General features: G+C 31.7%; 1 protein-coding gene and 1 long non-coding RNA gene across 3 annotated transcripts; one reads left to right on the top strand and one right to left on the bottom strand.

Moving 5' to 3' along the window:
- Positions 1-8,549: 8,549 nt before the first annotated feature.
- On the bottom strand, positions 8,550-24,000 carry LOC145733900 (uncharacterized). Its single transcript, XR_014179304.1, has 3 exons — positions 23,677-24,000; positions 20,637-20,832; positions 8,550-8,643 (listed from the first exon to the last, which is right to left on the bottom strand). It is a non-coding gene; the product is annotated as an uncharacterized LOC145733900 (long non-coding RNA).
- LOC145733894 (52 kDa repressor of the inhibitor of the protein kinase-like) lies at positions 21,083-23,510 on the top strand. Of its 2 annotated transcripts, XM_081986929.1 has the most exons (6): positions 21,083-21,206; positions 21,320-21,576; positions 21,635-21,742; positions 21,811-21,925; positions 22,094-22,331; positions 22,390-23,510. In XM_081986929.1, the coding sequence occupies exons 1-6, from the start codon at positions 21,136-21,138 to the stop codon at positions 22,429-22,431; spliced, it is 831 nt and encodes a 276-aa protein (XP_081843055.1). In that variant the 5' UTR covers positions 21,083-21,135; the 3' UTR covers positions 22,432-23,510. The 2 variants fall into 2 exon arrangements, with proteins under 2 accessions (XP_081843055.1, XP_081843056.1); XM_081986930.1 differs by lacking the exon at positions 22,390-23,510 and having other exon boundaries at positions 21,979-22,118.
- Positions 24,001-24,343: the final 343 nt, after the last annotated feature.

Below are 24,343 nucleotides of genomic sequence, written 5' to 3'. Positions count from 1 at the left end.
GCTAATCGATCAGAGTTCTGTAGAATAATGAGAGAGGACTTCAACGGTTGCAACAACATATGGTTTTCTGATGAATCCAATTTTCACATTAACGGACATGTTAACAAACAGAACTGCCGATATTGGGCAGAGCAGAACCCGCAAAATCTTTATGAGACGCCATTACACTCGCCTAAAGTTATTGTCTGGGCTGCTATGTCAAGGCAAGGAATCATTGGTCCGTATTTTTTTAAGGATGGTCAAGCTCAAACTGTTTCATCTGAGCGCTACTGCCACATGATTAAGACTTTTTTAAGTCCTGCAATTCAGAACCATGGTGGCTACAATAGAAACACGTTTTTCCAACAAGATGGAGCGACTTCTCATGTCACGAATGCTTCCTTGGATGCTCTTGATCAGTTATTCCCAGGGAGGATCATCAGTCGCAGAGGAGACATTAACTGGCCACCAAGAAGTCCCGATTTGACACCAGCAGATTTCTTTTTATGGGGACACCTCAAGTGTAAGGTATACACCCAACCGCCACAGGATTTGAGAGAATTGAAGCAAAAAATACCAGATGAAATTAACGCTGTTCCTCGTGCAATGCTTCAGAGAGTGATCGAAAACTTCGGTTCGAGATTACGAGAGTGTGAAAACATGAACGGTGCTCATTTATCCAATACTCTTTTCCATAAATAAAAATTTAATATTGAGGCTTTCCTTTGGTAATAAATTTATTTAGAAAAACAATTTTTAGTATTTTTTTTATTGCATAAAATAAGCAAATGTTTTTGAAACACCCTTTATAAGAATGATATTCTAGACACGCCCTAAATAATCTGCCTCTGAAGAAAAAAAAGGTTTTTTTAAAAAAAATAGTTTTGGGATCATTTGGGTTAATTAACTTGTCCGAGAAAACCCATTCATCCTGGCAAGTTTTAAAAGAATACTATTGGACATTCATTATTTGAAACTTCTAAGTAACATTGTATATTAGGTTATTAGGTGTAACAACAAACTGGTTCTGTCACCTTTGGATTCAACAGCACGCTACAACAAGGAATGTGTATTATTTTCCAATTGATGGAATGGTTTAATGAAAACCAGGTGGAGAGCTTGAACAATTTTGTCTGCTCGAAAAAGGCATATGCGTCTTTCATAAACGATGATATTTCTGCCGCAGACAAGTGGTTGTCAAAAATGTGGAAGATCTAACTTTGAAACAAATAGTTCAGATAGTGATATCAGTTCCTTGTAGCAATGCTTATGGGAAAGATTTTCAACTTAATGAACCAGCAAAATTTAATACAAAATACTATTGTAAATGTTGACATAATATGCAATTAGTTAAGTTTTAGAGTACGTTCTTTAATAAAGTTTTAATTTGGATTTATAAATGTTTTGTGTGTTTTTAATTATCTTGCATAAAAAAGCGATTGAAAAAATCACCTAAGTACCTATTAACCTCTCGACAAATTTTCGTTTACTGTGTTTTTGCTCTCCTATTTTCCAAGAGACGATTTTCTTTTATAAAAAAGGTGGCAATCGTATTTATTCCTCGAATGATTTTGCTGCAGAATGTCAATCAGTTGAAAAGTAAATCGTACGTTTGATAGATATAAATGGCTGATTGCTGGTCTATGTTCACTCCCAATGTCAACTTCTGCACAGTTACTCAGTTCGCCATGCGTAGATTGACATTAAAAAGAATGACACTTTTCCTAATACTTTTATTCAGACATTAAATGAAAATTCTTGAGCCAAATATTGTGAAGATGTCGAATCAATAAATTACGTAACAGTAGTAATACGTTTTCATTAATGTGGAACTAAAATATATGTTCTCGGTAATTGCTCAATGCTGCATATGGCAGAACAATAAAGCAAATAAAACTACCCACAACCCCCGCCTACATCTTCAATTTATTAATAAAAAAATAGGAATTCCACTCTTCACCTGGACGACTAGTTTTGCTTCTCACCACCGGGACAATATCTGGAACAAAAAAATATATTAATTTTAGTATGTATTTGAAACCAATTTCTAAGCTTGCAAAACAAACACTTGCTTCTGCGATTTTTAAAAGGTGATTATTTTATAAATAAAACATATCTGTATAAAAATCTGCGTTTGACAGTCCTACGCCTAACTCACAACGTACCACAAAAATGGTAAGATTTTATTTTTTGTTTATTAATCCCAATCCTCTGATGCGTTTCGCCGTACTACGGCTCATCAGGCCATAGAGGCTTGGTAACCAAAGAACAAAACCCATGCAATATTTGGTTCCATCTGTACTCAAGTCTATGAGTTGGAACGTATTAATAGCGTCCCAAAAAAAAACAAAACTTTACTATACCACATCATATCAGTTCCTAGATTCCGTTAAAGCGTCAGTTCAACAATGGAATTTTTAATAGTGACAAAAAATATTCGCGGTTTTAAATCATAAAGTGTTCCCATTAAAAAAAAATCAAATGTTTGTACCATAGTTCAAAAACCGACGACGCTAGAAATTTACTACGTCACTGGATTCTACAGAAAATGTCTTTAAAAATCCGTTTTAACTTCTTCAAAAAGTTTAAATTATATAAAAAAGTGATATTTTTCAATTTTTCCCTAACAAAAAAATGTTATGAGCATTCTGCTGTAGCCATGTGTAATTTCAAACAAAAGTAGCAAACTGTCGCAAAAAATACAACTTTACATCTATGAAAATAAGCGAGATAGTTGAGATTTTTTTATATTTAATTTTAAATAAGAAATTTTGTTAATTGTAATTTTTGTTTAGAATGCAGGATAAAAATTTTATGGTTTTGAAACAATTATTTTAAAAAAGAGTAATAAATCTCCCGAAATCAAATATAAGAATATATTACAAAATACTTTAATTTTAGTTACTTTCAAATTATAATACACCAAAACAACATGAACGATGGAATCATTACCACAGTATAGCAAGAGTACAATAAATACACTCGGGTCGACATTTTTTTCTTAAGTCTGGTTTTTATTCCCTCGTTTTTAAAGAAGTATAATGAAAAATATCGTTCATAATTCGTCCAAAAATAGGTTTTCCGTGTTTGCATGTCTTCCGGTGTTCGGCTTTGCCTCACACCTGAATTGGTTATACGCGAACGGAAAAACCTTTATTTTTGTACTAATAATATATACTATTACCGCACTACAGCGGAAAAGTGCTACTTCCGCTTTGAAAAATCGTACGGCAAAGTACACTTTTCCACACGATCGTAGGAAACATTATTTTAATCATCCAACTGAACATTGCCTTAAGCCCTATAATAATTCAACAACAGCCGACCAAAAAGTGTAAAGTGTGCATTAAGCAAAGTAGTTTTTGAATATACTATTACCGCACCTAAACAAAAAAGGTGGTACCTACAAATAAGCGGAACAACCAACAAACATTTTCAAAAACTAATTCCGCCTTTGTTTAAAAAAATTATTACACAGGGTGTTACGAATTCGATGCATTAGCATTGCTATCTCAGAAACTATAGTTGATAGAGAGAGATGGAGGCAAAGATGCGCATTTTATTGCTAAATAATTATGGTGCAAAGACATACTTTAAAACAACTAATTATTACTAAAAGACCTTAAAAAACCTATTATACAGGCTGCTTAAATTTGGATAAACAAATCTGAATTTATTTTTCTTCAAAACCGCTGCAGATATTTTCATAAATCTTTGAAGGTAACTGTTAACAATACGAGTAAAGCACGTTTCGCAATAAAAAGAGAGATGCAAGTCATGACGTTGTATGTACCGCTATGCAATTATATGAAACGTAGAGTTGAGCAATTGCTAGCAATTTATTTTTCATTATTCTACTCCGAATACTATCTTTTTCTCGAATTAATTATAGAGAAAATGTAACTTTGTCGTGAAAACGCCGGAAATGCTTATTTTTAAGGCGCTGTAAAACTCAATACAAACAAATTTCAACAGCTACGCAAGTTCAACAACAAAAGGTAAATTTGGTATTGTGATGGTGGCTTAAGGACATAGTGAGGTCGCTGGATGGAATCAGACCAATGTACTCAAACCTGAAGTAGCATTAGCTTTAAAACGATGCAGCTTCAAAAAACTAAAACTCACTTTAGTATTTCGTAAAAAATGAGATCGAACAAATGCTCCCCGTTCTGGACGGTAAAGCTAAGAAGCTTTTTTAAGAGAAATTCGGATCACCTGGGTGTCCAAATTTATCTTGAAAAGAATTTCGACCATAGGAAACAGCAGTTCAAAACTCTGACCCTTACAGCGTTTTGCCTTTAGACTATTTTTTAACTAGCCATTGTTTATCGATCTTTTACGTTATGTCTGTATTATATTGTCACGATAGAAATAAATGAAATTTATTTCACTTGAACGGAAACATAAAAAATGTGGAATGCGGTTAAAATGCACCTGCACTTATGATGCAATAGCTAAACTATGCACCGGAGTATAAACCTACCGTGGAACCAGTGTTTGGCATGAAGTTATATCCTAGAGAGGGGATAATTTCAGTCAGTCCTGCTTTGCCGAGCAGAAACTCGGAAAATGGCGCTACAAGTGACAAGCCTCTCTCCAAGATTCTATCTTCATTAGAAGTGTAAGTATTACTATTGTACTTTATTTTTGTGTATTGATCTTACACCTATTTAATTATGATTTTATTGGAAGTTAGTAACGTTTTTATAAGATTAGTAAACCGCTTATTTTATTAGTTAGTAAGTTATGAGTTGTTTAGGTTAAGGAACTTATTTAATAAAATTTAATGATGTGTAACTATGTGTTTTATTTCACACTGAAACGAGATCCCAGGCAGTAAACTTGCATTCAATTCAACACGTCACGTTAGTCGTGGCAATATAATACCTTTAAACGTATTAAACCTATTTCATTAAAAAATATATTTTTTACCTACTGAAAATTTTATAATTTGTCACTCGCAACGTTATGGAAATGGCCGCCTCACTTAATATACTAATTAAGCAAATCCTCTAGTTTAGACACCTTTTATTGTCCGTATGTCAAGGTGCTAGAAATTAAATGGCGATTATGTAGAAAAGTTGACAAAGGTCTAATAAAAAAATAATCTTAAAAAAAAAATTGATTTGTAGGGCAATTTTTTGTATGTCAAAACGACCCTTGCTTAGTAGTTGCCTGAAATAATCATGTAAGTAACCAGACAATAGTGTGGTTTAAACTTCAGATCATGCAAACATTACTTTACACTTCAACTCATTAAAGAGGAAAACGGTGTTCCATATCTATGCAATGTTATTGTCATGTTGTGTAAATTTGGTTGGCAATACAATCACCTCTGTTATGACATGCAACTAAAGTTATAATAATCAGACTATACCTCATTATTACTATTACTTTAAACATGTCTTTAGACAACAGTACATACATGGTGTTTTCTAACAATTGCAAAAAATCTTAATCATCGATTATACACCAAGAAATAATGCCAGTTTGCTATACAGGTAATTCAAATTCGACCCTCACCATTGGGAGAAAGTTTAAATTGGGGCAAAGTTGCGTCATTTAAAGCTCAACCAAATGCAGTAGTAAACATTTTGATTTTCCGAGTACTTCCGAAGATATTTAAAAAAACTGAAAATTTTATTTTTTAATTTTATTTATTTCTAACCTTATTTGAAGAGATATTCCAAAACTAAAAGCATCTTTTCATTGCCACTTTTTCCTAGCCATTCGATGATAGATTCATATTTGCCGGCCGACGTTTTTTGGCAGCCATCATCAACTTTCTTTTTTCTTATGGGGGCCATATTGGATTTTTAACCCACCAAATAGTACGTTTTATGCTGATTTTAGTGATGTATAATCAGTTTTGATTTGCTTCATAAATAACAAAACAATTGAATAAAAACTAATTTTACCTTTGTTGGCTTTGAGGTTATGAGAGGTATTATGAAGATTACTTGGTAGTACTTGTCACACGCAATTGGCCTGAACATACTTAGACACAATGAGGAAAAATGAGGCAATATTATTTTAAGCTTCAACACAAATTTGGAACTAAGTTAATAATATGAGAGCAAACCAACTGTAATCAGTAAGCCAACAGCACCACATAACTTTATTTAGTTAAAACTTAACCAAAACATAGCTTGATTTGATGTTTTTCAAAATCCCATATTAAATTATTTAAACCTGCACAACATTACAAAAAAAATCAATTTGGCAAAAAATGGAGTTCCTAAAATGATGATCTTTCTCTTGGAAACATAAATGACCGGTTTAAGTTAGAGATAATGCTAACAAATCTCTTCTGATTAACCTAAATTCTGCAGCAATCCTTGTATAATAATAACATTTTGTGCGCCGGTTTCTTTTCTAGATACATTTTTAACTTGACTTGCTCTAATAATCGTCCGAATTATCGTGTTTGACAAGTACTGTCAAATAATGACATTTCATAAACCGTCTCATTAACTCAAAGCCGACTAAAGTAGAATTAGTTTTTATTGAATTTTATTTTGTCATTTGTGAAGCAAATCATAAGTCATTATACATCAGTAAAATCAGAATAAAACGTACTATTGGGTGGGCTAAAAATCCAATATGGTGCCCATAAAAAAAAGAAAATTGATGATGACTGCCAAAAAACGAAACGTCGTGTGGCAAATTGGAATCTATCATCGAATAGCTGGGGAAAATGACAAAGAAAAGATGCTTTTAGATTTGGGATATCTCTTCAAATAAGGTTAGAAATAAATAAAAACAAAAAATCTAATTTACAGATTTTTTCGGATATCTTCGGAAGCACTCGGAAAATCGAAATATTTAAAACGGTATTTCGTTGAGCTTTAAATTGCGCAACTTTACCCAAATTTAAACTTTCTCGTATCTCTTATGGTTCTGAGATCCCAATGGTGAGGGTCGAATTTGAATTATCCTGTATAGATCATATTTCAAAAATGCTTTGTTAAAGAAATACAGGGTGTTTGGAAGAAAATCATTTATTTCTTCAGTATCGGTAACTGTTTTCAAGCAGATTTAATTTTTATTTTCAGAAAAAAACATCTCAATTTCATAATGCACATTGATAGAGAAATTGGTATGGTTTTTCTGACAAATTTGTAAAATTGTAAATTTGTTATTTTCTCGAAAACTGTGACAGATACAGAAAAAACTAAAGAAGCAAAAAAGTTTCTAAATTAACAGAAATATTTCATAAAAAAATCATTGTGGCACCATTAAAAAGTTTGTGGAAGGAGAAAGGAGGTCTTAAACCCCAAACAATAACACAGAACTAACACTCAAGTATTTCATTAATTTCATAACAAAGCATTTTTGAAATATGGTTTGTACAGTTACAAATTTGATGCAAAAACATTGCTATCTCAGAAACTATAGTTGATAAAGCTTTAGTTGAATGAAGGCAAAGTTGCGCATTTTAATGCGAAATAATTTGGTTAAAAAAATTTTCATTACTTCCGGAGATATCCGACAAAAAGCGAAAGTCAAATTTCTATTTTATTTTTTTATTTTTTAAAAAAAATAGTTTTGGGATCATTTGGGTTAATTAACTTGTCCGAGAAAAACCCATTCATCCTGGCAAGTTTTAAAAGAATACTATTGGACATTCATTATTTGAAACTTCTAAGTAACATTGTATATTAGGTTATTAGGTGTAACAACAAACTGGTTCTGTCACCTTTGGATTCAACAGCACGCTACAACAAGGAATGTGTATTATTTTCCAATTGATGGAATGGTTTAATGAAAACCAGGTGGAGAGCTTGAACAATTTTGTCTGCTCGAAAAAGGCATATGCGTCTTTCATAAACGATGATATTTCTGCCGCAGACAAGTGGTTGTCAAAAATGTGGAAGATCTAACTTTGAAACAAATAGTTCAGATAGTGATATCAGTTCCTTGTAGCAATGCTTATGGGAAAGATTTTCAACTTAATGAACCAGCAAAATTTAATACAAAATACTATTGTAAATGTTGACATAATATGCAATTAGTTAAGTTTTAGAGTACGTTCTTTAATAAAGTTTTAATTTGGATTTATAAATGTTTTGTGTGTTTTTAATTATCTTGCATAAAAAAGCGATTGAAAAAATCACCTAAGTACCTATTAACCTCTCGACAAATTTTCGTTTACTGTGTTTTTGCTCTCCTATTTTCCAAGAGACGATTTTCTTTTATAAAAAAGGTGGCAATCGTATTTATTCCTCGAATGATTTTGCTGCAGAATGTCAATCAGTTGAAAAGTAAATCGTACGTTTGATAGATATAAATGGCTGATTGCTGGTCTATGTTCACTCCCAATGTCAACTTCTGCACAGTTACTCAGTTCGCCATGCGTAGATTGACATTAAAAAGAATGACACTTTTCCTAATACTTTTATTCAGACATTAAATGAAAATTCTTGAGCCAAATATTGTGAAGATGTCGAATCAATAAATTACGTAACAGTAGTAATACGTTTTCATTAATGTGGAACTAAAATATATGTTCTCGGTAATTGCTCAATGCTGCATATGGCAGAACAATAAAGCAAATAAAACTACCCACAACCCCCGCCTACATCTTCAATTTATTAATAAAAAAATAGGAATTCCACTCTTCACCTGGACGACTAGTTTTGCTTCTCACCACCGGGACAATATCTGGAACAAAAAAATATATTAATTTTAGTATGTATTTGAAACCAATTTCTAAGCTTGCAAAACAAACACTTGCTTCTGCGATTTTTAAAAGGTGATTATTTTATAAATAAAACATATCTGTATAAAAATCTGCGTTTGACAGTCCTACGCCTAACTCACAACGTACCACAAAAATGGTAAGATTTTATTTTTTGTTTATTAATCCCAATCCTCTGATGCGTTTCGCCGTACTACGGCTCATCAGGCCATAGAGGCTTGGTAACCAAAGAACAAAACCCATGCAATATTTGGTTCCATCTGTACTCAAGTCTATGAGTTGGAACGTATTAATAGCGTCCCAAAAAAAAACAAAACTTTACTATACCACATCATATCAGTTCCTAGATTCCGTTAAAGCGTCAGTTCAACAATGGAATTTTTAATAGTGACAAAAAATATTCGCGGTTTTAAATCATAAAGTGTTCCCATTAAAAAAAAATCAAATGTTTGTACCATAGTTCAAAAACCGACGACGCTAGAAATTTACTACGTCACTGGATTCTACAGAAAATGTCTTTAAAAATCCGTTTTAACTTCTTCAAAAAGTTTAAATTATATAAAAAAGTGATATTTTTCAATTTTTCCCTAACAAAAAAATGTTATGAGCATTCTGCTGTAGCCATGTGTAATTTCAAACAAAAGTAGCAAACTGTCGCAAAAAATACAACTTTACATCTATGAAAATAAGCGAGATAGTTGAGATTTTTTTATATTTAATTTTAAATAAGAAATTTTGTTAATTGTAATTTTTGTTTAGAATGCAGGATAAAAATTTTATGGTTTTGAAACAATTATTTTAAAAAAGAGTAATAAATCTCCCGAAATCAAATATAAGAATATATTACAAAATACTTTAATTTTAGTTACTTTCAAATTATAATACACCAAAACAACATGAACGATGGAATCATTACCACAGTATAGCAAGAGTACAATAAATACACTCGGGTCGACATTTTTTTCTTAAGTCTGGTTTTTATTCCCTCGTTTTTAAAGAAGTATAATGAAAAATATCGTTCATAATTCGTCCAAAAATAGGTTTTCCGTGTTTGCATGTCTTCCGGTGTTCGGCTTTGCCTCACACCTGAATTGGTTATACGCGAACGGAAAAACCTTTATTTTTGTACTAATAATATATACTATTACCGCACTACAGCGGAAAAGTGCTACTTCCGCTTTGAAAAATCGTACGGCAAAGTACACTTTTCCACACGATCGTAGGAAACATTATTTTAATCATCCAACTGAACATTGCCTTAAGCCCTATAATAATTCAACAACAGCCGACCAAAAAGTGTAAAGTGTGCATTAAGCAAAGTAGTTTTTGAATATACTATTACCGCACCTAAACAAAAAAGGTGGTACCTACAAATAAGCGGAACAACCAACAAACATTTTCAAAAACTAATTCCGCCTTTGTTTAAAAAAATTATTACACAGGGTGTTACGAATTCGATGCATTAGCATTGCTATCTCAGAAACTATAGTTGATAGAGAGAGATGGAGGCAAAGATGCGCATTTTATTGCTAAATAATTATGGTGCAAAGACATACTTTAAAACAACTAATTATTACTAAAAGACCTTAAAAAACCTATTATACAGGCTGCTTAAATTTGGATAAACAAATCTGAATTTATTTTTCTTCAAAACCGCTGCAGATATTTTCATAAATCTTTGAAGGTAACTGTTAACAATACGAGTAAAGCACGTTTCGCAATAAAAAGAGAGATGCAAGTCATGACGTTGTATGTACCGCTATGCAATTATATGAAACGTAGAGTTGAGCAATTGCTAGCAATTTATTTTTCATTATTCTACTCCGAATACTATCTTTTTCTCGAATTAATTATAGAGAAAATGTAACTTTGTCGTGAAAACGCCGGAAATGCTTATTTTTAAGGCGCTGTAAAACTCAATACAAACAAATTTCAACAGCTACGCAAGTTCAACAACAAAAGGTAAATTTGGTATTGTGATGGTGGCTTAAGGACATAGTGAGGTCGCTGGATGGAATCAGACCAATGTACTCAAACCTGAAGTAGCATTAGCTTTAAAACGATGCAGCTTCAAAAAACTAAAACTCACTTTAGTATTTCGTAAAAAATGAGATCGAACAAATGCTCCCCGTTCTGGACGGTAAAGCTAAGAAGCTTTTTTAAGAGAAATTCGGATCACCTGGGTGTCCAAATTTATCTTGAAAAGAATTTCGACCATAGGAAACAGCAGTTCAAAACTCTGACCCTTACAGCGTTTTGCCTTTAGACTATTTTTTAACTAGCCATTGTTTATCGATCTTTTACGTTATGTCTGTATTATATTGTCACGATAGAAATAAATGAAATTTATTTCACTTGAACGGAAACATAAAAAATGTGGAATGCGGTTAAAATGCACCTGCACTTATGATGCAATAGCTAAACTATGCACCGGAGTATAAACCTACCGTGGAACCAGTGTTTGGCATGAAGTTATATCCTAGAGAGGGGATAATTTCAGTCAGTCCTGCTTTGCCGAGCAGAAACTCGGAAAATGGCGCTACAAGTGACAAGCCTCTCTCCAAGATTCTATCTTCATTAGAAGTGTAAGTATTACTATTGTACTTTATTTTTGTGTATTGATCTTACACCTATTTAATTATGATTTTATTGGAAGTTAGTAACGTTTTTATAAGATTAGTAAACCGCTTATTTTATTAGTTAGTAAGTTATGAGTTGTTTAGGTTAAGGAACTTATTTAATAAAATTTAATGATGTGTAACTATGTGTTTTATTTCACACTGAAACGAGATCCCAGGCAGTAAACTTGCATTCAATTCAACACGTCACGTTAGTCGTGGCAATATAATACCTTTAAACGTATTAAACCTATTTCATTAAAAAATATATTTTTTACCTACTGAAAATTTTATAATTTGTCACTCGCAACGTTATGGAAATGGCCGCCTCACTTAATATACTAATTAAGCAAATCCTCTAGTTTAGACACCTTTTATTGTCCGTATGTCAAGGTGCTAGAAATTAAATGGCGATTATGTAGAAAAGTTGACAAAGGTCTAATAAAAAAATAATCTTAAAAAAAAAATTGATTTGTAGGGCAATTTTTTGTATGTCAAAACGACCCTTGCTTAGTAGTTGCCTGAAATAATCATGTAAGTAACCAGACAATAGTGTGGTTTAAACTTCAGATCATGCAAACATTACTTTACACTTCAACTCATTAAAGAGGAAAACGGTGTTCCATATCTATGCAATGTTATTGTCATGTTGTGTAAATTTGGTTGGCAATACAATCACCTCTGTTATGACATGCAACTAAAGTTATAATAATCAGACTATACCTCATTATTACTATTACTTTAAACATGTCTTTAGACAACAGTACATACATGGTGTTTTCTAACAATTGCAAAAAATCTTAATCATCGATTATACACCAAGAAATAATGCCAGTTTGCTATACAGGTAATTCAAATTCGACCCTCACCATTGGGAGAAAGTTTAAATTGGGGCAAAGTTGCGTCATTTAAAGCTCAACCAAATGCAGTAGTAAACATTTTGATTTTCCGAGTACTTCCGAAGATATTTAAAAAAACTGAAAATTTTATTTTTTAATTTTATTTATTTCTAACCTTATTTGAAGAGATATTCCAAAACTAAAAGCATCTTTTCATTGCCACTTTTTCCTAGCCATTCGATGATAGATTCATATTTGCCGGCCGACGTTTTTTGGCAGCCATCATCAACTTTCTTTTTTCTTATGGGGGCCATATTGGATTTTTAACCCACCAAATAGTACGTTTTATGCTGATTTTAGTGATGTATAATCAGTTTTGATTTGCTTCATAAATAACAAAACAATTGAATAAAAACTAATTTTACCTTTGTTGGCTTTGAGGTTATGAGAGGTATTATGAAGATTACTTGGTAGTACTTGTCACACGCAATTGGCCTGAACATACTTAGACACAATGAGGAAAAATGAGGCAATATTATTTTAAGCTTCAACACAAATTTGGAACTAAGTTAATAATATGAGAGCAAACCAACTGTAATCAGTAAGCCAACAGCACCACATAACTTTATTTAGTTAAAACTTAACCAAAACATAGCTTGATTTGATGTTTTTCAAAATCCCATATTAAATTATTTAAACCTGCACAACATTACAAAAAAAATCAATTTGGCAAAAAATGGAGTTCCTAAAATGATGATCTTTCTCTTGGAAACATAAATGACCGGTTTAAGTTAGAGATAATGCTAACAAATCTCTTCTGATTAACCTAAATTCTGCAGCAATCCTTGTATAATAATAACATTTTGTGCGCCGGTTTCTTTTCTAGATACATTTTTAACTTGACTTGCTCTAATAATCGTCCGAATTATCGTGTTTGACAAGTACTGTCAAATAATGACATTTCATAAACCGTCTCATTAACTCAAAGCCGACTAAAGTAGAATTAGTTTTTATTGAATTTTATTTTGTCATTTGTGAAGCAAATCATAAGTCATTATACATCAGTAAAATCAGAATAAAACGTACTATTGGGTGGGCTAAAAATCCAATATGGTGCCCATAAAAAAAAGAAAATTGATGATGACTGCCAAAAAACGAAACGTCGTGTGGCAAATTGGAATCTATCATCGAATAGCTGGGGAAAATGACAAAGAAAAGATGCTTTTAGATTTGGGATATCTCTTCAAATAAGGTTAGAAATAAATAAAAACAAAAAATCTAATTTACAGATTTTTTCGGATATCTTCGGAAGCACTCGGAAAATCGAAATATTTAAAACGGTATTTCGTTGAGCTTTAAATTGCGCAACTTTACCCAAATTTAAACTTTCTCGTATCTCTTATGGTTCTGAGATCCCAATGGTGAGGGTCGAATTTGAATTATCCTGTATAGATCATATTTCAAAAATGCTTTGTTAAAGAAATACAGGGTGTTTGGAAGAAAATCATTTATTTCTTCAGTATCGGTAACTGTTTTCAAGCAGATTTAATTTTTATTTTCAGAAAAAAACATCTCAATTTCATAATGCACATTGATAGAGAAATTGGTATGGTTTTTCTGACAAATTTGTAAAATTGTAAATTTGTTATTTTCTCGAAAACTGTGACAGATACAGAAAAAACTAAAGAAGCAAAAAAGTTTCTAAATTAACAGAAATATTTCATAAAAAAATCATTGTGGCACCATTAAAAAGTTTGTGGAAGGAGAAAGGAGGTCTTAAACCCCAAACAATAACACAGAACTAACACTCAAGTATTTCATTAATTTCATAACAAAGCATTTTTGAAATATGGTTTGTACAGTTACAAATTTGATGCAAAAACATTGCTATCTCAGAAACTATAGTTGATAAAGCTTTAGTTGAATGAAGGCAAAGTTGCGCATTTTAATGCGAAATAATTTGGTTAAAAAAATTTTCATTACTTCCGGAGATATCCGACAAAAAGCGAAAGTCAAATTTCTATTTTATTTTTTTACTACTTTATTATTGATTATTTTGGAAAATCAATGGCACCTTCTGGAGGCACTTTTTTTGGCTCTTTAAGAAAATAGTTAGTTAGTTTTCAGCTCAGACGTTTCGATTTTTAGATACCGTCATCAACTTAAATTTTTCAATACGAACCTGAACTTTTTATTTCGTTTTTTAGTAGCTACAGACCTCTTGAAACTAATGATGTGCCACACTTGTCAAAAAATTATATCTGCTGTACTTAAGTACCTATTTTTTTTTAAATATGCCTTTGGAATTCATACAGTGTGACCCATTTAGAATGGAAACACCCCTATAAAATTTTAGGTTATTAACCGATTTCAATGATTTTTTTTTTGAAATAATTAGGAATGAAATGTCTATTATGGGAGAAAATTTTAAATATTTATTTCAGTTTTCAGGTCATATTACGAGACTTTTTCTTGATAGAAAATGGAGAATTTTTATTAGCGATTTTTTTATTGAAAAAATTACTACGCCACTGGATCTATAGTGCTTTCAAATAGCTGTGACCAATTTTTTTTTTTATTTTTTTTTTGATTTTTTTTTAATTTTTTTTTTTTGATTTTTTTTTTTTTGATTTTTTTTTTTTAGAAATTAATTTATTAATAAGTAATAATAAACAAATAAATAGTAACACCATTTCTATGGCAACAGTTGATGCAGGGTGTTCTTTTGTGACCGTTAGCTTAGAGGATTTTTGAATTTTAATTTGTCATAACTTTGTTATTAATGAATGGATTTTCATGAAATTTTGGTCACAGCTATTTGAAAGCACTATAGATCCAGTGGCGTAGTAATTTTTTCAATAAAAAAATCGCTAATAAAAATTCTCCATTTTCTATCAAGAAAAAGTATCGTAATATGACCTGAAAACTGAAATAAATATTTAAAATTTTCTCCCGTAATAGACATTTCATTCCTAATTATTTCAAAAAAAAAATCATTGAAATCGGTTAATAACCTAAAATTTTATAGGGGTGTTTCCATTCTAAATGGGTCACACTGTATAATTTTCGTTAAATAAAATTTTCAGTTATTTCAAAAACAAAGATGGTGTGGGGTGTTCAATTGATTTTGCAATAACCTGCTTTAACTTTTTAACGGTTTGACCGATTTTAACAACTCTCGTATCGTTGAAAAGAGCATCCTTTGGGCAATAAGAATCAACCAAAATATAGTTATTTTAGTTGAACCTTTCTCCGCCAGAGGGCTAGTTTTGACACCATGACCCATATACTAAACAAAATCAGAACAATCAAATGAAATGATATGTCCAAATATAGATATAGCCTAATAACATCCAAATAGGCCAGGGAAAACCGTTTTTCAAAATCTCGATCCTAACATCAAATATTGGAAAAATTAGATTAATGAATCTTTGAAAGCCAAGGATCGCATGGTAAATGTTCTAAAACTATTAAATATTTAGCTACAAAATGAATAAGATGTTAAAGAGGCAGTTGTGAGTCTAAATAGAATTTATTTAGGCATTATTTAAAAAAATATATATCATCAGAACATTCATGTTGCTCCAAAGGGACTAAACGCATCCTGAACTTATTAAGTCACTTTAATATTACTCTTGGAATTCTTACTTACTTTTAGTTTAAAAAAGAAGCCTAAAAACCCAAATAAATAACTATATCCAAATTTCACATACTTTGGAATCATTAAACAAAGTTTTTTTGTCAAATTTGATGCCCCAAATCATTTTGCGTAAAATTTTAAACTGTTTTTTTTCGTTTTTTAATAAAACCCATGAGAGGAAAAAGAAAGAGATCTAATGGCGACCCAGGTGTTCAAAATGGCCTCCGTTATTTTGAATGCACATCTGAAGACGCTTCAATTTCAGCTCTTGGGATGTTCAAGATGGCATTTCGAATTCTTGCAATCATATCCTCGCGGGAAGTTGGCCTTGTTGCAAAGACTATATCCTTAATCCTTCCCCAGAGATAAAAAATCGCAAAAAAACAGTTTAAAATTTTACGCAAAATGTTAGATTTGGGGCATCAAATTTGACAAAAAATCTTTGTTAATGGTTCCAAAATATGTATAATTTGGTTATAGTATATTTATTTGGGTTTTTAGGCTTCTTTGCTAAACTAAAGGTAAGTAAGAATTTCAAGAGTAATATTAAAGTGACTTAATAAGTTCAGGATGCGTTTAGTCCCTTTGGAGCAACATGAATGTTCTGATGATATATATTTTTTTAAATAATGCCTAAATGAATTATATTTAAACTCACAATTGCCTCTTTAACATCTTATTCATTTTGTAGCTAAATATTTAATAGTTTTAGAACATTTACCGCGCGATCCTTGGCCTTCAAAGATCCATTAATCTAATTTTTCCAATATTTGAGGTTAGGATCGAGATTTTGAAAAACGGTTTTCCCTAGCCTATTTGGATGTTATTTGGCTACTTTTTCATAAAGAAAAAGTCATATCATTTCATTTGACTTTTCTGATTTTTTTTTAGTATTTGGGTCATGGTGTCATATAACTAGCCCCCTGGCGGAGAAAGGTTCAACTAAAATAACTATATTTTGGTTGATTCTTATTGCCCAAAGAATGCTCTTTTCGACGATACCAAATTTGTTAAAATCGGTCAAACCGTTAAAAAGTTAAAGCAGGTTATTGCAAAAACAATTAAACACCCCACACCATCTTTGTTTTTGAAATAACTGAACATTTTATTTAACCAAAATTATAGATAAACTGGTTCTCTTTCAAAATATGAAAAAACTTTTTAGTTTATTATGAGAAATTTAGAGAAAATGCGATTTTAAAATTGAAATGGCAGTTATGCTGTCTGGTGGTTATTTTTAGATTTTGAAAATATTTTCCAGCGATTCTTCATGGCCGATTTACCCAATAATTTTTTTTAAACCAAAGTTATACAACGAACGGTTCCCGAGATATGGTCGAGAAACAGTCTCATTGGGTCACCCGGTACAACTAGCTAAGTTCAAGTTTGAATGTGACAGATCCGATGCAAAACAACTATGCAACAACAGTCTAAAGTAAACTTATCTAAGATGTCCTTATAATCTACTTAGCCAAAGTTGGGGAAACTGACATAAGTGAATTGAGCAAATAACAAAACACAAAACAAAAACTGTAATCAAACAATTAAGCACAAGGTAAAAAAAAACCTGTGAAAACAAATTAGTACATCAAAAGTTGTTTATACCAATGTACAGGGTGATTGATTGAATTTTGACCACCCCCTTAACTTCCTTAATTTTGATTTTAGCAAAAAACGTTAAATACAAAACTAGTAGATATTTAGGTCTACTTTATTCTTAGATGAACAGTTAATATACAGGGTGTCCCAAATTTGCGTAACGAAGTAAACTTATGTTTTTTTTAAATACAATGATCAACTTTTTATACGATAGTTAAATTATGCGTCAAATAGGCCTTACTGATGTAAAATCTCTGTATCGATATTCAACTGTTTCCGCAGCAGTGTCCTTGATTGATTGAATTCTGACCACCCCCTTAACGTCCTTATTTTTGATTTTAGTAAAAAAACATGTTGTATCAATTTAGATGTAGATATTTAAGTCTACTTTATTCTTAGATAAACAGTTATTATACAGGGTGTCCCAAATTTGAGTAACTAAATAAACCCTTAATCACATAGTCGAGGCAACATTGTCAAAGTAACAGATGCTGCTTCGGAAACAGTTGAATATCGATACAGACATTTTACATCAGTTAGGCCTAGAATTTGACGTAAACTTCAAATATCAGATAAAAAGTTGGTCATTGTATTTAAAAAAAAAAAAAGTTTGGTTCGTTACTCAAATTTGGGACACCCTGTATAATAACTGGTTCTCTAAGAATAAAGTAGACCTAAATATCTACTAGTTTTGTATTTAACGTTTTTTGCTGAAATCAAAAATAAGGAAGTTAAGGAGGAGGTCAAAATTGAATCAATCAAGGATGCTGCTGTGGAAACAGTTGAATATCGATACAGACATTTTACATCAGTTAGGCCTAGAATTTGACGTAGAATTCAAATAGCATATAAAAAGTTGGTCACTGTATTTAAAAAAACATAAGTTTGGTTTGTTACTCAAATTTGGGACACCCTGTATAATAACTGTTTATCTAAGAATAAAGTAGACCTAAATATCTACTAGTTTTGCATTTAACGTTTTTTGCTAAAATCAAAATTATGAAAGTTAAGGGGGTGGTCAAAATTCAATCAATCACCCTGCACCTATCAATCAACTCCCAAATGATATGATTACAAGATAATATAAAGCTCATCAAACAAAAAATTATGATGAGATCTTAGACAGTAAGGAGGACACCTTTGTTAGAAATTGTTCTGAACAAATACAGGAAGCAATTTATTTTAATAATGTAAGTACAAAAAACCCAATTTGACAATGCCGATAAACAAAATAACTTGGTGAGGCACATCCTTACAGGGTGTTACAAATTTGAGGCATTAGCGTTGCTATCTCAGAAACTATAGTTGATAGAGCTTTGGTTAAATGGAGGCAAAGTTGCGCATTTTATTGCTAAATAATTTGGTAAAAAAAAATCAAAACATTTTCATTACTTCCGGAGATATCCGACCAAAACCGAATAAGTCAAATTTCTATTTTTTTTACCACTTTATTAGCGATTATTTTGTAAAATCAATAGCACCTTGTGGAGGCACTTTTTTATGCTCTTCAAGAAAACAGCTTTCGTTTTCAGCTCCGACGTTTTGTTTTTTAGATACCATCATCAACTTCAATGTTTCAAATACCGACCTAAACTTTTTATTTCGTTTTTTAGTTTTTAGTAGCTACAGACCTTCTGAAACCAATGATGTGTCACACTTGTCAAAAAAGTATATCTAGTGTATTATGTACATACTTGGTACTTAAAGTTTTTTAAATAAATTAAGCAATTGAAATTGATATGTTGTCATAATAAGTAGATAATTTAGTTTGATATAATTTAATAATTAGGTTCATTGCTGGTTGGTTTTTTGGTGAATTATTTATTTTTCAAATACTCACATGTTTGAATTTGAGGTTGAATTTTGATGAAACAGCTTAAACTTTATTTTTAGTGTTAAAAAGAGCAAAACCTAAATCTTAAATCATATCAATCTAAATTATCTACTCATTATGACAACATATGAATTACAAATGGATTAAAAAAAAAAACAAGTACCTAAGTACACTAGGTATAATTTTTTGACAAGTGTGGCACATCATTAGTTTTGGGAGGTAAGTAAGTGTAGCTCCTAAAAAATGAAATAAAAAGTTCAGGTCCGTATTTGAAGAAATGAAGTTGTTGATGGTATCTAAAAAACGAAACGTCGGAGCTGAAAACTAAAGCTGTTTTCTTGAAGAGCATAAAAAAGTGTCTCCAGAAGGTGCCATTGATTTTCCAACATAATCAATAATAAAGTAGTAAAAAAATAAAATAGAAATTTTACTTTTGTGGTTTTTATCAGATATCTCCCGAAGTAATGACCATTTTTTGGCGCAACTTTGCCTCCATTTTACCAAAGCTTTCGCAACTATAGTTTCTGAGATACCAATGCTAACGCCTCAAATTTGTAACACCCTGTATATTTTGGGTCTGGTGCGACATAGGTGCAACCATATTTTTGTTTTTTTTTTTTTTTGATGAAATTAGTGTCATATTGTTTATTTAACTTAGTTCTACCCAAAAACAGGTGGTTGGAGCTGTTTGTTGGGAAAAGAATAGTAAAAAAATGCCTTTGAAAGTGGTCAGGTTACACCAAGTACATGAAGGGTTTAATAGTTAAATAACTTGAAAATTTGTAAATTAAATAAGTATTTTTAGTTTTTACATGCAAAGTGACACTTTACTATCTATAATTACAGTTGACAATGTTAACCTTAGTGTCAGATTAGTACAAGGGGCAATGTTTATTTTTTGTAAATGTATTGAAAAAGATGCATGGTAACCTAGTGCTAACCATAGTGGCCGATTCATATATGTAGCAATAATTATTAAGATCTGAAAAAGAGAAAAAATATGGAAACTTCCATTTTAAGAAATTAAAAATCAATTTTTAGAATGACTTTACTAATTTTGAACAGAAAAACAGTTCTGTTTGACAACATTGCTAGGGTTGTTAGGCACCAAACAAAATGTTCAACAATCAGGCGGGTGGTGCTGGTACCGATCAAAAACAAGTCATTTATGTTTAGTATGGAGAATGCCATAGGAGTTTTTCCTGTGTGAAAGTGATTCATCCACCCTTATTTTGGTAAAAGTAAGTTAAATAAACAATCTGACATGGATTTCATCAAAAAAGAACTAAAAATAAGATGGCATCTAAATTGCACTGAAAATTGAATGTAACTACAAACCTTACTTTCATTTAGTATAATTCTAATTTGCTTTAATTTAACGTCTGCATAAACCCACCTTTAATTTAAGTAAAATCAGTTAACTCACCTTAAAACTTACTTTTTTATCCACCATTGTAATGTAGTTGCAAAAATTGCACATGATTTGGCTCTTCTACTTTATTGATATGTTGCACTTCTTGGTGGGCAATATGGGCCTCAAATAGGACAATTTCTTCAAAGAAGTTGTGCTTTCTCATCCAGATGAAAAATGGGAAAGTATTCAGCATATACGGGATAAGATTCTGTAATATTTGTTAAATTTGTAGTAATGCAGCCATGTTGGTTACACAGGTTATGTATCAATTTGCCACTGTAATCAGTGTTATCCATTGACATATTATTAAAATGGACGCGGCGAAAGACAGAGAAGAACGAATCAAGATTAAACGAGAGAGACAGATCTACAGTACAGTATTACAAGCCACGCCCACCCATTTAATTGTATGTGTTTTCAGTGTCCTTGTTACTTTTTCAAGTGTATTTTTCTAATAGTTTTTTAGCCCTACCCTCAAAAACGGTTTTTTTTAAACCTAACCCACTGAACAATGGTTCAAAGTTGTTCTGCGTTCGGATGTTCATCCAAAAGTATTGGCGGGTGCAATATTAAGTTTCACAGGTATGGGGTTAGGTTAGGCCATTTTAGCATCAGGCAAAGTTCACTGAACTTGTGCCAAACAATCCTTCCAATTAGTTCATAAGTCTCTATTAAAGTGAATAAACATTCCTTAGGTTCCCTAAAGATCCTGTGCTTCAAAGAAAATGGGTAAACGCCACTAAGAGAAAAAACTTCAAGCCTAGCAAAACTTCAGTGCTTTGCCAAAAACATTTTCTTGAAAGTGATTACAAAGAAACTGTGATGGAAACTAAGGTTCTGAAAAAGGAAGCAGTCCCTTCTTTATTCAACTTTCCTGCCAAATTGATTAATACCTCAACCCCTACAACCAAACCTAGAAGAGTGTTAATTCGAAAAAGACAAGATGAGGAAGGTAATCATTAAATAGTGTTCTCAAACTTGGTTGTTCAACTATGCACTTTTATTTATAGATACATGTTTGTTGCCTTTAGCTAAGCAAGTAGCTGAGGTATGTAATTCTAATATAAATAATGATGAACCCGAGCAAGCCAGTACCCAGTACAGCCCTAATCAGTTTGGTAAGTTAAAGAACAAACATGATTCATATTGCTGGCAACATTTTTTCATTAACATTTTAATAATTTAGACATTACCACATCAAAGCCAGATAACAAAGTTATTCAAACCACAGCAGGGGAGAAAGAGGTTTTACTAAAAACACAGACTGTCCTCGAAGTGAAAAAATCAAGTCATAGGAAAAGGTATGGAAGTAAGGCTATATTATTGAGCAGTGTGTACCTAAATCCCTTTATAGGTATTGTTAAAATAAAACAAATAGGGCTTTAAAACTGAAAAAAGAGGGTTTTACTACTCTCTCTTTGAACACCATGTTCTCGACCATGTTTTTAAGGTTTGCTGATTTATTTTAGAATCAGAGTTGAGCCAGTATTCCTTGGGGATTTTAGAGAAAAGGATCTTGAGTGTCCTATAAAGAGAAAACGCTATTGGATGCAAACTCAAGATAAACTAAAAATGTTGTCAAGAAAGACTAAAATTCTGCAGGCCTGTTTAAAACGACGAGAGTCTAAAATAGCCGGTATGAACTCCCTAGTTGACCATCTTAGAAAGCAAAATCATTTAACTTCAAATGAGTCGTTTTTTTTGAAGGTGGGTAAAATTTTGGTGTACTTATTTTATTAATTTTCAATTCTGCAAATTTTATTAGAAACAATCCCAAAGCTATTCAGCGTATCACTCGACCGATTAGCAAGCGTGCTGCAGCTTGTATTGAAGTTGGTGGGGGTATTTTCGAAAATATTCTAAATTAGTTTAGTTTTATTGTTTAGACCACAATTATTTGTTTGTATTGCTTTTGAAATGAAAAACAGTCATACAAAACTTAAGGACCGATTATTTCAGCAACGGTTAAGAATCGGACAATATGGGTTCATTTATCTTATTTTAACCTCCTGAACGCATTCCTAAAATATTTCCCTTTCCACCCGAAACACCCTGTATAATATGTAGAATTAAAAAGCCATTAAACCATAGAAGTAATATATGACATAAAACTAAAAAAAAGCATTATAACTTTAAATTAATTTATGGGATTATTATTAAAAAGTATATTAAGATGCAATTGGATTTGAAAATAAACATTTTCTACCCCCAGATATGGATATAAATTCTCCTGTGTAGAAAACCATTATTATTAATAGTATCTATAGGTTATAAGGTACTTATAGATATAGATATAGATTATTAGTTCACGTTACACATATTATTTGTAAAACATAAGTAAGAGTGTTTTGTATTATTGCTTAAAAAGGATTTGTAGACCTACCTACATGTAGATTTTCTTTTCTCTTTTTATATAGGTAGGTATATATTCAAATGTAAACGAATTTTATTGTTTATTCACATGCAGCAGATGAAGAATAAATCAAGACCATTATATAAATTATTTCAACCAGTTTCAAATTTCAATTAATACCTATAATTGAAAACTTGATTACTTTCATGTTTTATAAAACTTTTAAATATACCTATTTAGGAACTTATTGCGATAATGTGTTCTAGGTCTAGGCTTGGTTTTATGTACTTCCAATCTCACACAAGTATACATACAAGATCCTCAGAGAGAGTGCACTTTTTGTCTTAATATCAAATGCTTTTAAAATCATTTTATATTAAGACAAAAAGTACACGTCAATAAATAATAATTTTCTAATATAATTCTATGTAGATGTGACTTTAACTTGTAGTTTATAGTTGAAATTTATCAGTAAATTAGTTTAGAAATATCCAAAACTATTAAAACTCTATAAATAAACATTGATAAGTAAATAGCCCACAAAATTATTCCAAAGTACGAGCAAATACGAGCATGGTAGGAGCAGGCTACCCGTACTAGTTTCTCTCTCTCTCGCTCCACCCTCCGGCTCGCATGCTTAATGTGGGAGAGCGACTATAAGGCCGGTCCATATTTAGTATGTCAATGGTGTTATCTTACCTGGGCAAGCAGCCGTTGTATCCATTGTGCTTATGCATATCAAAAACTCTACATTTCCTTGATTTTAGTGTATAATCTTCGTCAATTATTAGATAGTTGTAATATAAATTAAAATAAACTACAATTATTTTAAGCTGCATGCTGCATGCATGGCAATTTTTTTGACAACACGACAAAAAGCTAGCAATGCATAGTGACAAGCTGACAGCTGACAAGTCGGAAGTTTAAGGCGTATTTTGACGGCAGTACTAACCTGAGTTTTAAGTTGTAGTAGCATAGGGCGTCTTTTTCTATCAGAATGAGTTAAAATGAGACAGGCATTGTAAACACTCCAGTAAACACTGACGCCAAGCCAAAACACGCCTTTAGTTGACATCGCAAATCGCAACACAACAGAAATGACAGATCGAAGATATTCAGCCGAGTTTGGGACAAAGCGATACGCTGCATGACGTCACAGTGGGTGCTCGGGTGTACAATATGCAATTAAAACCCAGGTGGAAGGTTGAAGGGGAACCAGAGGGAACAGCCGTTGTCCATGGTTTGGGGGTTGTTAACTTTAGGTATCCACGAATTTCGAGTTGTTTCTTTTTTTTTAACATGTAGATTATGGCTTATACACGTATGGTAAATCCAAAACCGACCATAGGAAAACCGTGTAACGGAC

This window comes from Ips typographus, linkage group LG9 (assembly GCF_016097725.1).
Source record: "Ips typographus isolate SLU linkage group LG9, UJ_Ityp_2.0, whole genome shotgun sequence".
Lineage (NCBI taxonomy): Eukaryota > Metazoa > Arthropoda > Insecta > Coleoptera > Curculionidae > Ips > Ips typographus.
This window is presented reverse-complemented; position numbering and strand designations above follow the sequence as displayed.